The sequence below is a fragment of the Limulus polyphemus genome, unplaced genomic scaffold (genome assembly GCF_000517525.1).
Source record: "Limulus polyphemus unplaced genomic scaffold, Limulus_polyphemus-2.1.2 Scaffold3058, whole genome shotgun sequence".
Lineage (NCBI taxonomy): Eukaryota > Metazoa > Arthropoda > Merostomata > Xiphosura > Limulidae > Limulus > Limulus polyphemus.
The window spans coordinates 81,242-95,729 of record NW_013668668.1 but is presented as its reverse complement, the minus strand read 5'-3'; the positions used below and the strand labels follow the sequence as shown (position 1 = coordinate 95,729).

General features: G+C 38.9%; 1 protein-coding gene across 1 annotated transcript in view; it reads right to left on the bottom strand.

Annotated features, from left to right (window-relative positions):
- LOC106468575 (papilin-like) overlaps nt 1-14,488 on the bottom strand; it is a 140,001-nt gene that overhangs the window by 44,842 nt on the left and 80,671 nt on the right. Inside the window, exon 21 of the mRNA XM_022396914.1 lies at nt 6,135-6,341. Within this exon, the coding sequence (XP_022252622.1) occupies nt 6,135-6,341 (207 nt within the window). The remainder of the gene's footprint in view (nt 1-6,134; nt 6,342-14,488) is intronic.

Genomic DNA, 14,488 nt, shown 5'->3' with positions numbered 1-14,488 from the left:
TACTTTATTCAAGTCAAGGCTATGGCAGGGATAGGCAGCTATCTCCTTCTGCTTTACCCATGGGTGGTACAGTCTGGGATGGGCCAATTTATAAAGCAAATATCATGAGGTTATTCATTTACAAGTGATCTTGTGAAACACCCCATCTCAAAGGCGAGCATACGGAGCCATGGAAAGAACGCACTATTCAATATGGTGTACAGTGTGGATTTAGAGTTAAAGAATACCTAACCAGGCACCACTTGCCACAGGGTGAGATCCAAGTAATGAAGGTATGAAGATTGGGTCCCTGATGGAAAATAAATTATTAGTGAAGACTTACCCAGTGTCAGAGTCACACCGAAGATTGGAATATAGCTACGGGTGGAAGGTGAAAACCCAAGGAAGCTGAAACTGCAATATGATGTAAATAATGGGAGATAAACATGTTAGGGTTGATCCACATGCTCAATTGTAGTATTTTCTCCAGAGATTGACACAAAGACAAGAAGTTAGGGAAAAGGTGAGGTGTCATATTTGATGAGAGGTAATGCAGTACAAAGTAAGCTGGGAAGGGGACAAGGAAAAATAAGCCAACTGGATCAAATGGCAAACCCAGTTGTTGAATGTAGAAGAGGAGAGATCCCTGGATGAAGAGGGTTGCCAAGGGATAAAGAGACGGGAATGGGAACCATGGAAGGAAGCCATGTGGGCAATTAACAATGAAGGGACACAGAAGTCTATCCAGATCAGGTTAGAGATAGAGATGAGAAATATAGGGTAGGGAAATAGGCAAAAAGGAGAAGTTACCCTCATGACCTGCTGAGGTTTTGGGGAGGAAGGAATGATCAGGATAAAAGAGAAGATAGGTATTGTGGTAAAGTGCAGATGTAACATTGATGAAGAACAAGTCAGAATATCAATGTCCACAGGCCAGAAGGAGAAGGAAATACACCTTAAGAGACAGGTGAAACAAAGAACATGAGGATATAGGTTCAAATGGAGGTAAAGTAAAGAACTGGAGGACTACATTAATATCCCAATCTGGAAGGGCAGGTCGATGAATCTAGAAGGAATGGATTAACATGGTAAGAATGGGTGAGAGAAAAATTCTGTGGTAACGGGACAGGTGAAAGGTATGGGATAAAGCTGCCCAATAACCTGAAATCGAGGTGACCGAAGCCCCTAGTCAAAAAACCATGTGAAAGACTTGGAGAAATCAGCAACAGTAGGGAAGCAGCTGAAAATCCCCGAGCCTGGGCCCATGTACAAAATAGCTTCCACTTTTGCTGATACACATCCATGGAGGTAGGATGGATGAATTGGGTGAAATGAGAAGCTACACTAAGGGAGAAACCAGATCTCTTCACCAAGGACTGGACAAAAGCCAGGCATGAAGACAGAGAACATGAAATGCGGGATATAGAACTGGTGACTGGGGTTGATGAAGGAAATCAGGTAATAAGGGAAGTGGGCATAATTGTAAGTGGAGTAAACTAGGAAACCATGGTTGACCTGGCCAATAGAGAGTGATCAGATGGACCCAGCACAGATTGGCATGGATCAGGGAACTACCCAATGATGTAATCGGATAGGAGGATAAGCATATGGGAACTTGTGTGTCCAATCCTGGCTGAAGGCATATATAGCCAAAGCCCGAGTATGAGGAACCAGGACCAAAATAAGAGTAACTAATGATTGAGGGTGGTGGCAAAAGCATCGATAGACAGACTGCAAAGCCACCAGAAAACGAGAAGATGAAGAGACCACTCCATTGGGTAAACTTGGTTGGGGTAGGAAAGATGATTCACCATGAGGTTGAAAGCACCTAGGACATGACATGCAATTATATGAATGTGTTGTGTGTAGGCCCAATATAGGAGATCCAACATGCAAAAACAGAGGGATCTCAACTGGATGCTGCCTTCGTGATTAACATAAGCTTCCACTATAGAACTGTTAGAATGGAATGGGAAGAAAGTGATCCAAAGCCCGATGAAGGGCTAGGAGCTCTAGGAAATTGATATGTAACGATTGGTTGTCTAGAAACCAATGGCCTGAAGCCTCCTGGTGATCGACCCAAGCATCCCAGCCCTGAAGGGATACATCCATAAACAAATGTAAGTCTGGATGAGGAGGAAGAAGTGGGACATCCACCAATGTGTGAGTCTTGTTTGACCACCAAAGGAGATCGTCTACAAGGGAAGGAGAAAGGTGATGGGAGCATCCAAGGGATCCCAAGCAAGGTTCCATTGATCATGCTGAGTCCACTGAAGGGAATGCATTGCCAAGGGGGGGGGGATAATGATGTCATAGAAGACCACTTTCCCAAAAGCAACAGAACCTCATGTGCAGAAAGTGAGGTAACAGACAGGGCATGGCGAACTGACAATTCTATATAATGGAGTCTGAGAGGAAAAGGTTGGGCCTGACTGAGGTGAGTGTTGAAAAAGACACCCAAATGTACAAGGTATTGGGTAGGACTTAGGAAGGACTTCTATTTGATCAACCAGCCTATTCAAGCAGCTTTGAGAAGGAGCTGACGAATTTGACAGGCCAACTCTTGTTCAGAATGAGCCAGAAGTAGCCCGTTGTCCATGTAAAAAATAGAAATGCAGCCCCAGGGCATGAATATGAAGAGCAAAACCTCATATTACCCAACAGAAAATGTATGGAGCTGAAGCCAGCACAAAGGGTTGGGCATGAAATTGGTATACCACACCTCGATGGACAAACCAAAGATAAGGACGAGACCATTCCGAGATGAGAATATGTAGACAGGCATTGAAAATGTCCATCTTGGTCATCCATAGACCTGGAGATAAAGCCTACCAAAGATTGAAGTAGGACTCCTTGGTGGAATGTGGGAAGTGAACAAAGCATTTGAGGCAGAACAGATCAATTACAGGTCTTCATTCCCCAGTCTTTTTCGGAGCAACAAACAGATGGGAGTAAAATCCTGGTGAATGATGTGGAACAGGTTCTATAACCTTTTGAGGAGGCTCTGTAGAATCTCTGATGGATGCTGCAAATTCATTGGATTCCGAGGAGAAGGGAAGGAAACAGGTACCTGGGACAAGGGAGGTGGGGCAAGAAACGGAATTTCAAATCTCTCTGATAAAACCTCAGGAACCCAAACATCCGAGATAAAAGGGTGCCACTGATGAACTTAGGCTGCAAAGCAAGCTCCCACTATGTAGTCACCGGAACTGTTGGCGGTGTATCATGTGTCATCGAGAAAAATGGCGAGCCATGGCACCATGGGAAGGAGGGACAGGTAAGGATGGGAAACTGAAATAGGTGCTGCACTTGGCTCTGACTGAGATAAACAGGAAACTAGAAGGGAAATGGTAGGTTGTTGCTGGGCAGATGCCACCCATGACTCCAAGGATTCCAGAACCATATATCTTAAAAATGGAGCCACATGCAAATCCCGGCGATAAAGAGCAGGTAAACTGGTTTGAGATAGAATATTATCACGACTGAAAAGGTCCCAACAATAAAGATACCAATTTGTAAATCCAGAGCCAGAGATGATAAATGAGCCAACGAGGAGGTAAGGAGGGAGAGGGTGTCCCCAGAAAACCCCTCAGGATTTCTGTGAAGAGTCTCATATAGGAGATGGATCATGAGAAGGTACCACAAAAGGGTCATGAGGGTAAGATGAAGTGGGAAAATTGGGCATGGAAGAGACTAATAGGAGATTTGGGGCTCCCCAAATGGGTAAAACTGAATCCAACAGATGTTGGTATAGATATGGGTAGTCCACCCTACGAAATGCGAGGGCCGACTGATCCAAAGCCCATGGGGGACAAGGCATACTAATACCATTGCCCAACTGAGAGGCCAATTGGTCAGCATGAGCCCGAATGTCAAGGGATGGAGAAAACACCAAATAGGGTTGGGAAGTCCGTTCTTGAAATAACAAAGGACATGGGTCATAAGATATAGAAACAAGGGATAAAACATCACATACCTGAGAAATAAAATCTGAAAAAAAAACCTGGACAGCTAAACAGAATCCTCAGGGAGGGTATGGGAAGGCACAACAAATTCAGGAGGTGAAAACAGGTGATCAAAGACCAGTAAACTTGGCCAGGTTCCACGGGTTGAGGAGGAAGAGGGGCAATGTCTGAAGATAAAGGTTACCCCATATAACGTTCAATCTCCCTTCGATTAAACGTAGACAAATCTCCCATCGGATTGCCAGCACCTGAAGCCTGTGGTATAGTGCCTGTCAAAACTGTGACACCCAAGGTGGTGATGTTAAGTTTGGAATTCATGGTGATGTAGTTGACAGAAGTGTTTGAAATAAATAAGAAATATGACTAGAATAAGTGTAAGTGAATTGAAATAATGTAAAAAAACAACAAAAAACTGAATATTTTATGTTAAATTACACCACTTCGAGAAAATATGATCTCAAACACAAAAACCATAAGAAAAAAAGAAAGATGTCTGAGTCCAAGCACTGCCAAACAAAGAGTGATAGTTTGGTAGAGGTGCACAGAGGGAGTCACATGGGTCACATGAGTGTACTCTGCTCCTATTGGTGGATAGGTTACGCATGATGATTTGCATGAGAGATATGTTGGAATCATTTGATTCCAATAGGGGGTGCGGAAGGCTTGTGGCATGTGTAATAAAAATGTTTACATATAGAAGGCAGCAATAAACGGGAACAGCAAATCTTGTGAGAAGAGGGCAGTACCCTATTGGAGTATAACATTTGTAGTTTTTCCGAATTGGAGGCCCCCCCATGACTTTCCTCATGTCATCCTGTATCACTGTGTCAAATTTGGTGCTGATTGAGATATGGAAACATATAAGGTACACACATACTGATGTTTATTTATATAGATAAAAATAAAGGTACCAATACTGAAGAGAAAGACATACTGTTTTCAAAAATTCTAACAAGCAGTGACATACTTCATTCTAATGGTGAGGGATATACAACACTGATAGTTTTCCAAAATTAGATATGAAATTAGAAGGGGGGGGGGTCAACAGATTATAGCTCAGATACCTGTTTGTAACAAAGGATAGGAAATTATGCCTCTATTTTTTTATTAACATAAGAAACATTAAAAGTGCAACAAAAAATATATAAAGGTACTGACATTGAAAAGAAAGACATAGTTTGAAGAATTCTAACATTTGTAGTTTTTTCCAAATGGGGATCCACCCCCCACCCCCAAGACTTTCCTCGTGTCATCCTGTATCACTGTGTCAAATTTGGTGCTGTTTGATCAAGAAATGTGGAAACGAATAAGGAACATATACACACACACACATATTGACATTTATTCATATAAAAGATGGGGGATTCTAACCCACACTCCAGTCATGACCTTCCTCATATCATCCCATATCACTGTGTCAAGCTTAGTGCTGATTGATCAAAAAATGTGGAAATGTATAAGGAACAGATATGACATGATAGATATACAACCATGTTGTGTTTTCCCGAATATAAAACAATGCATAATCAATACCACTTTTCTTTTTTGCATTTGGCTAAAACCACTAATCCACATGTCCGTTTATTATTGAATCTACCATTTCTCATTCTTCTCGATGTCAGGTAACAAAAAAATTAACTTGTAAACCTTTTTAATTGAAACTTCACCTTAGGAAACCGGAGTTGATATGTTTTGAAAAGTTTTACTATAAAGTAAAACTGAAAACAGATCCTTATGACACATGTCCTAATTGAAATGATGCTGTCATCAGCAATGTACAGTGATGGAGAAAACTAACGAACATGATGAAAGATAACATACAATGAGGGATATCATATGTATGTAGCATAGCTCCAGAAAGTAGATCATGTTTACTTTATTTGATGAAGGATAAAATACATTGGGATATATCCCCTGTATAGCACAGCTATAGTAAGAATGTCATTTTCATTTTATTTGATAAATAATAAAATAAATTAGGGTATATAATGTATGTGCAGCATAGCTCCAGAAAGTATTTGCATATTTGTGACCTTAAATAGCATTATCACAAACATAGAAAGCATGCAAAATTAAATAAATATACCTATACTAGAAATACTACATTAGGTTTAAATTAATATTTAATCATAAAATCATTTCATTTATTTATAAATAAAAGGTTAATGTAGCTAATTATATATAACTGACCCGTTGTAAATGTCTGAGATACTTCTGTTGATGTTGGCTTTCCACATCTTTCTTGACATTCTGCAGCAGAGTTGAAATTGTTTCCATTTCCACCACAGCCACTGTAAGTAAACTTCTGGCATTCATTTTCTTCTGCATCATAGAACCACTGATCTCTGAATTCAAAACAGTTCCCAATCTGTTTTGGCAACAAACAAATGTCTCTTCCTAAAAATGTATAATACATTTTTTCTGATGTAAAATACTTAGCTGAGATACATAATATCATTTATCAAATGAAATTATATCAACTAAATTAAAATAAATGGTATTAACTATAATTTAATTTCACATTATGGTCAAACAAAACCCATAATTCAGACTTGCTTTTGCTTTGCCTTGTTCTGAAATTTGCAAAAAACTACTCAAGGTCTATCTGTACTAGCCATCCATAATCTAGTAGTAATAGACTAGAAAGAAGGCAACTAGTCAACACCACACCCACTGGCATATTATATTTTTCTTTTTGAGTTGTGTTGGAATGAGTTATAGATTTCAAGAAGTTTATATTTCACATTGTTTTAAATTCTGATCACTCTGTATGTTTTTTGGCTATCATTCTACTTTGAAGTGATTTTTATTATTTTATTGTATTTAAGTGATCTAAGGGGGAATTCATTTTTGTTTTTGATGTATACTTTCTATGCAATGTTTGATTTATCTATTTTAGTAGTAAATTAACAAAGAATATTTATTATAGAAAACATATTACATGTTTGAACAGTACCTTGGTCTATTTTCTTTGGGTATGACATAAACCAAGCTAGCTTATAAAGTTTATGTGCAAAGACAATTGCTGATAAAAATATTACAGAGAATGGGTCAAAACTCTACTAAATGATGGATCATATAATTAACTCAAAGGAGACTTTACCATAAAAGTTCTTTCTAACACTAAAAACTGATTAAAGAATGTCTTATTCCAACTACAAAATAAAATGTTTCTCTTACACACACACACTCATTGTCATTCTCTCCATTTTTATGTACTTTCATGAACATAAAATTCTTTACAGACCTGCTTAATAACCAAAGCACTTTTGTAAAATGGACGTTTGCTTCATCATAAATTTAACATTGGCTCAGTGGTATAACCAATCACTAAATGCATAGCTAAGAAACCAAAATATTTATTATAGAGTACTTCTCTTCTCAGAAGCTCTCTAAATGATTAAAATTAAAACCTTTGAGTTGAATCAAGAGGATATTTTGGTATATTTCAACATAAAATCCCTCTTTATTTCAATACCTATTGAATAAGAACTACTGTGCTTGAGAACTAAGCCATAACAAACAAATCTCTTTTCTATTTATATATTTCACCTGCTCTTAACCTTACAAAATGTTGTGTAAATAATATTTATTTTACCTATGATGGTAAATAAAACAGTGGCTTAGCTAAGGGATGTTTTCTTTATACTCTACTTGGTGACATCTACATGTCATTTTTCAAAGAATGTTTTGGTAGTTAACATTTTCCGACACTGAAAAGTTATTTCCAATAGATACTTGCCTCTTCTCACATAATAGCTTTCCTGATTCAGTGCTGCATTCTATATGCACAGTTTTTCCTTGCCACTAGTCTCAAAACTCCCACCTAAGATCACACATTTCTACATGATATTGCTATGCTGTTGCATGCAAATGAGCATGCGACAACACTCCAGCAATAGAAGTTCAACACACCTTCCTAGTGTAACTGGCTACTTCTATACTGATTGTTCAGTCCTCACTTTCAGATTAGGCAAGAAGAGGTGCATCAGAAGTGGGGAAGGTGAGTGGAAAGTATGAGAAGAGGTAAGTATCTATCAGAAATACATTTTTAGTGTGTCGGAAAATATGATACCTTACCTCTTCTTACGTAAAAGCTAGAAACCCACAATGAAATGGTGGTAGGACTGGTGCAAAAGTTACCTAGATGATCACCCTTCAGAAAGTGCCCAAAGGGATAACATGAAGTGTGACACCCTATATCATGGAAATGAATAGGGGCACACCTGTGGGAAATTGCACCTTGTCTGGACCAGGGTACATTTGTCGCTCATATTAAAGATATGTGTCACTAATTCAGGCAGAAAACAAGCAGAGTCTAGAATCTGATTACAGATCATATATGTTCCAAATGGTGTAGTGTGGCTAGGGTGCATCAGACTGTGCATGATGAGCCAACTCCAGTCAAAATCCAGGTGGTATCGACCATGTGTCATCAAGTCCATAGTAGGATGTGAGCAACAGGTCATCTCCTCTCCAAAACCATGCAACATTAAGTATTTTTCATCTGGTCTGCACTAGGAGGAGGGTTCCTACCAACCACATAAATGAGGGCTTATGTTGGCTGGTCCTGCACCTATCCAACATAAGACTGCCAGGAACTGACATACAGGCAATGGTGGGATGGGGAAAAGCCAAACAGAGAGGTGAACAGTACATTGTGGGTCCAAAACCGGGCAGTACCATGAATGTTCCATGGTAGGATGAGAATCCACACCATCTACATCAACAGAACACCAGTGCTCTACTCTCTACTGAGTGGAATTTGTCACATGCAGGAGGAATCCTCCATGGTCCACCACCCCAGCATCAAGAAACTGTTAAGAGGCAAGGACTCCCATACTCCATTTGAAGAAAAAAAAGGGGGAGTAAAACGTGTTAGGGAGCCCAGAGGAGTGCATCACCTTAAGACAATGAAATGGGTTACCACCAAAATCCTGTATTGAAAAACATGCCAGTTCCAGTTTATTCAACTAGGACTGGAGGGCTGGGCAGCTATCCCGATACTGCTTTACTTATATTAGTTCCTAAGTAGGTATAATCTGGATTGGGCCTTGTTTAGTAAATTATATATGCCATAATGCTACCTCTAGCAGTCTTGTGGAACACCTCATCTCATCAGTGAGTGTTATCAGTCAGAGCCAGTAATGTGTATGTGGAACAGTGACAGAAGGTAGCCTACTAAAACTTAATGAAGAAGAAACAGCTAGATGACACAGATAATGGGTGATGAAAGTATGCAGTGCTGTCCACATTCAAGCCTGCACAATCTTCTCCAATAAACTATGGAATTGAGCAGCCACTGAGAGAGTAAGGTGTTGGATTTGATGAGAGGTTACTTGGAAGCAAAGACGAGAATATTTATCTAATAAAGCATAGGCTAAAAGGATGAGTTGATGGAGCCATCTCATGAGAGTAATGAGAGAATCATCTTGGGTAGAGGAGGAATTCCAAGGAATAAATAGATTGGAACATAAACCTCAAAAAGGGGCCATGTGGGTCAAATAACACTGAACCACATGGACAGGATGGAGAAGGCAATCAGCATCAGCTCGAGAAAAAAGGTGAAAAATGGATGGAAGGGAAAGAGGAGTGAATGTGTTTTCACCTTCACAAACTACAGATGTGTCAGGTAGAAAAGTATGATCAGGATAAAAAAAAAGAATATAAAAATGATGGAAAAGAATATGAGAGGAAGTAGTGGCATTTACACCAGAGCGTCTGGCAAAAATGAGCAATAAATATATTTTAAGTGAAAGATGTTAGAAGAAACAAGAAGCTAAAGACTCAGGGGGGTAAGGGCATGGAGAATTACATTCAAGTCTCAATTAGGAAGAACAGCAGAATGGGGAGGATGAAGGGGTTGAAAAGAATGGAGGAGCATAGAAAGGGTAGGAGAGGAGAATACATAATGGTATTGGGAAAACTTGAAAGTATTAGATAGTGCTGCCTTGTAGCCAGCAATGGTCAAAATTGATAAACTTTGGTCAATTGGCCTTGTAAAAAAAATCTGAAAAGTTTGGAGACAGAAGGATGGAAAGGGGATAAAGAATGGTGTCATGACCAACTCCAGAAAATGAACCATTATCTTTGATAGACAAGGAGAGAGGAAGGACAAACAGAACGAGAAAGGAGGAATACTACACATGAAGAGAGTTCAAAACATCTTGCAAGGGACCAGACAAAGCCTATGCATAAAGTCAGAGGGATGACACTGTTGGATCTGAGAGATAGGAATGAGGCTGATAGAGGTAGAGAAAGAGAGGATCAGAGAAGTTTCAATAGAGGAAATCATGGTTGAGCTAGTCAATATGGAGTTATCAGGAGAATTTGACATAGAACGTCCAGAATGAGGGAAATAACATGAAGGAGAATATGAATAGGAGAGTAGACATAGAAAAATAGATTGGACCAGGCCAGACTGAAAGCATCCACAGCAAGAGATGATCGATGAGGAACTGGGGACCAGAAAAGGAAAGTTTGGTATTGAAATGAGTGGCAAATGCATCTATAAGAGGAGTGCCTAGATGAGAGCACAGCCACTTGAATACCAGAGGATCAAGAGACGACTCCATAGGTAATACCTTGTCAGGCCTTAAGAGATGATCCATAAAAGGTTCAGGGCACTTGGAATATGACAAGCCATTAGTCATACACGTAAAGAATGGGCCCAAAAACAGAAACAATGAGACCAAATGATTCCCTGACGACTGATATAGGAACCATCATACAAAAATGATACACTGCTTGATGTACTACAAAATGTCTAAGAGATTGATATGAAGAGACAAGTAGTTGTGGGGGGCCATCGATCTGAAATCTCTTGAGAGTCGAGATATGCCCTGTCCTGTCAAGGATGCATCTGGAGACAGATGAAGACCCAGATGAAAGGGAAGAAGAGGAACCTCCTCTGTGGTATTGGTTATATCAAGTTATCAAGTGAAGTTTTTGAGTAAGAAAGGAGAATGGTGGAGGACAAGGGATCCCAAGCGAGGTTCCATTAATCGTGCAGATTCTATTGTAGACATCACATATGAGCATGTCACAAGGAGATAAAGGATTCCATGGAAGCCCAAGTCCCCAAAGAAAAGAGAACTTGTCACACAGTGAAAGAAGGAAAAGATATGGCATAGGAAACTAATTATTCCATGTCCCTCAAATGAAGAGGAGAAAGCTGGGCCCTGCAGAGATGTGAATTGAAAAACATCCAAATGAAGGAGATACTGAGTGAGTGTGAGATGCAACTTCTCCAATTTAACCAATTAGTCCAGATGCACCACCTCCCAAAAGAGAAGAAGAGGACTGTAGAAGGCATGTGGCGATGGAGCTAAATATAAAAATAAGCATCTGAGATATCTACCTCTGTCATACAAAGACCTGTAGCAAAAGTCATGGTAGGATGAGAAAAGTCTCCATGGTAGAATGCCGGAGGTCAAAAAACCAATTAAGGTGTGAGATATATATGACCAGATACCAATCCTCTGTTTTCTTGGAACATCTTGTTTGATAGCATTTTTGACCAAAATGTCCAACATGGCCACATACTGATGCTGGCAAAAAAACAGGACCCCTTGGAGAAGGAAAATTAATGGGAACAGGAGAGAGTAGAGATGAGAGGGAAAAAAGGTTAAGGCCTTTTGAAAGAACTCAAAGTACCCAACAATCAGTTGCAAATGGACGTCAGTTGTCTGCAAACAAAATGAAATGGGCTTCTACTGTTCCTGAGCCAACAGAATAGTCATCACCAAGAGAATGACAGTGCTGACAGCAGTGGAAGGACTAATGGAAACAAAGGAAAGGGAAGTGTGGACAGGGAGAGGGAATGGGAGATATAAAGAGGTAAAGAAGGAGTATGGGAGAGACAGGAAATTAGGGAGGGTAAGAAGGAACATGGGCATGCAACCCCCTAACACATGACTCCAGAGAATCAGGCACTATACTAAAATCATACTGGTGGAAGAAAGAGCCAGACAAAGGTATCTGAGATAAAAGGGAAGCAAAAGTACATAAGTAAGAAGAGCATCTGTACCCAACAAAGTTGAGCATCAGAACAACCATATACAGGGAGATAAGGATGAGGAAGATAAACCCACCACTGTAAAGAAGATAAGTGGATGAGTATCCATCAAAAACTCCGCAGTAGAATGTTGAATGACAATGGAGAGAATACCAATGGAGTAAAAATAACATAAGAGGGTAGAGAGTGTAAAACAAAAGCAGAAAAAATGAGGTATAAGAAAGTTGAACAAAGACAGAGGATGTGACCCTCAAGTCTGAAGAAAAAACCTCAGAGTTTGAAAGCATAAGAAAGATAATACATCAAGATGTTATGCCCAGACATGTGAGGTAACAAAGTGAGAAGGACAAGGCATGCATGCACCAAAGTTGGGGTAAAATGAATCCAATATGGACATGAATATCTGAAGGGTAAGAAAAAACATAAAATGCAGAAGCAGGAAACAAATGATAGGAAGGAGACAAAAAAACTAACATACTTTAAAAACCCTGTTCCAAAGTAAAGAAAAAGACTTAGGTGGATATAAAACAGTAAGGATAGAAAATTAGATAAAGGTAGTTGGTGAGAAACAAAATCGGCAAAATCCATATTGTCAAGAACAAGAAACATATGAGGAGGAGTTACAGGTGCAGAAGAAGGTCCAGGCCAAATGAAAGCCTTAATTTCCCATCACAAAAAAGCCATCACTTTCCCAACAGACAAAGACAAACCCAATGCCAGTTAGTTTAGTTCTTAGACAAATGTGAACAACATTGTCTTGTTCCACCCTTGACAAAGTAGAAGTTACTGACATATGTGAATTAATAATGTGGAATAAAAAGAATACGAAATCTGTAAGTGCAGAAAATGTTGGATAACGAAAATCCAACACTTAATATTTCCACAACAGGTAATGAATGTGTAGATACTTCCACACACAAAAAAGCCTATATTTGAACAACTTACGAGGGAAAAATAGATATATCTGTAGACATGAGAGCCAAATCAAGAAGAGATGATTAAACAATCAGTAGAAAGAGATCCAGCTGTGCTAGGAGGATTTGATGCATCTCATTTACATGCAACATCAAAGCAATATCATGTGGAAACTTGTGATTTTAGGTGAGAGTTTCAAGGCTAGTGGTGAGAGAAAATTGTGCCTCTATATTATGTGAGAAGAGGTACTGCATCATATCAGAAGTAAATTTTTACATATCAAAAACTGAAACACTGGTTATTATTTGTTGATGATATCTTTAGTGTGTGGTGACACGGTAGGGGTAGCCTATCATATTTGCTTGCATTCTTAAATAACGTGCAACTTAATATCATAATTTTCATTTATAAAGTAGCACCTAAAAGTTGTCTCCCATAGCTTTCTAATTGTCGAAAAAAAGAAGCAAATGATAAAGTTATCATAAGATCAAACCATCACATGCTACAGAAATTTCCATCTACTCTACCTTAGTACACTCAGCTATACATTTTCGCACTCACAAAGAGGATCTACAAACTGAACTGAATTACTCAAAGAATGTATTACTATCTAAAGGTTTTAGCATAAAGGTGCTTAAATGGTTTCTACACTAAAACTTATAAGTACTGTACATTTGGAGTAAAAATAGGAATTTGTAGCTTGAGACACATCACCATCCTAGTTTGTTTACTTTTTTTTAGAGTCCTTTGTTGTAGGCTTGAAAATATAATCTTCGCATTGTAATTTAACTTGTTTCTGTTCTTTTTTGATGATTCCTATCCCATTTTTGAAATTAACAACTTATAATTATCTTGTTTCTTAAGTTTTTTTATGTCCATTTATGAAGAATAAATTTTAAGCTACATACATACATATGCATTCAGTTAAATGTTATGTGTTTCAACAGTTTACTACTGCATTGGCTTTTTTTCCACCCAACCATTATTTACCGAGCCAGGTAGTTTTGTCCCTGAAGTTTCATGTAAACACACATTTAACAAGCAGTGAGTATAAAGGAAGCCACTCCCCACAACTTTGCATATATTATATATATATAGCCATGTAACTCAACTTTCAATGTAAAATAATCAACTTTTTAAACAGGTCATGGACATTTTCAGCATTTCATATAATATATCTGTCTAGGATTTGGTGCAAAATACCAAACTGATTTTGCTGTAACACTGTGAAACAAAACATATGTTTGTTTGGAATTATGCATTCTATGCTCTGCCCACCACGGGTATCAAAACCCGGTTTCTAGCATTGTAAGTACGCAGACATACCGCTGTGCCACTGGGGGGCTAAAACATATGAATAATACTACTAAAATACACACTCACAATTTCAGCGAAGTACGAAAATAAGTAGAATGAATCACCACACATAAGAATAGAGAAATCTACTATGGTAATCGTCCACTGTTAGAAAACTCATTGAAACAGTTGCAGAAAACCACATAGAAACAAAGTACTGTTGCGTCAGCGAGGTCACGTGACTAGTATCACGCCACTTCTTTCTCGAACCTTCGTGAATTGTCGGGAGATTACTAGATTGTGGGTAGTCTGGTAT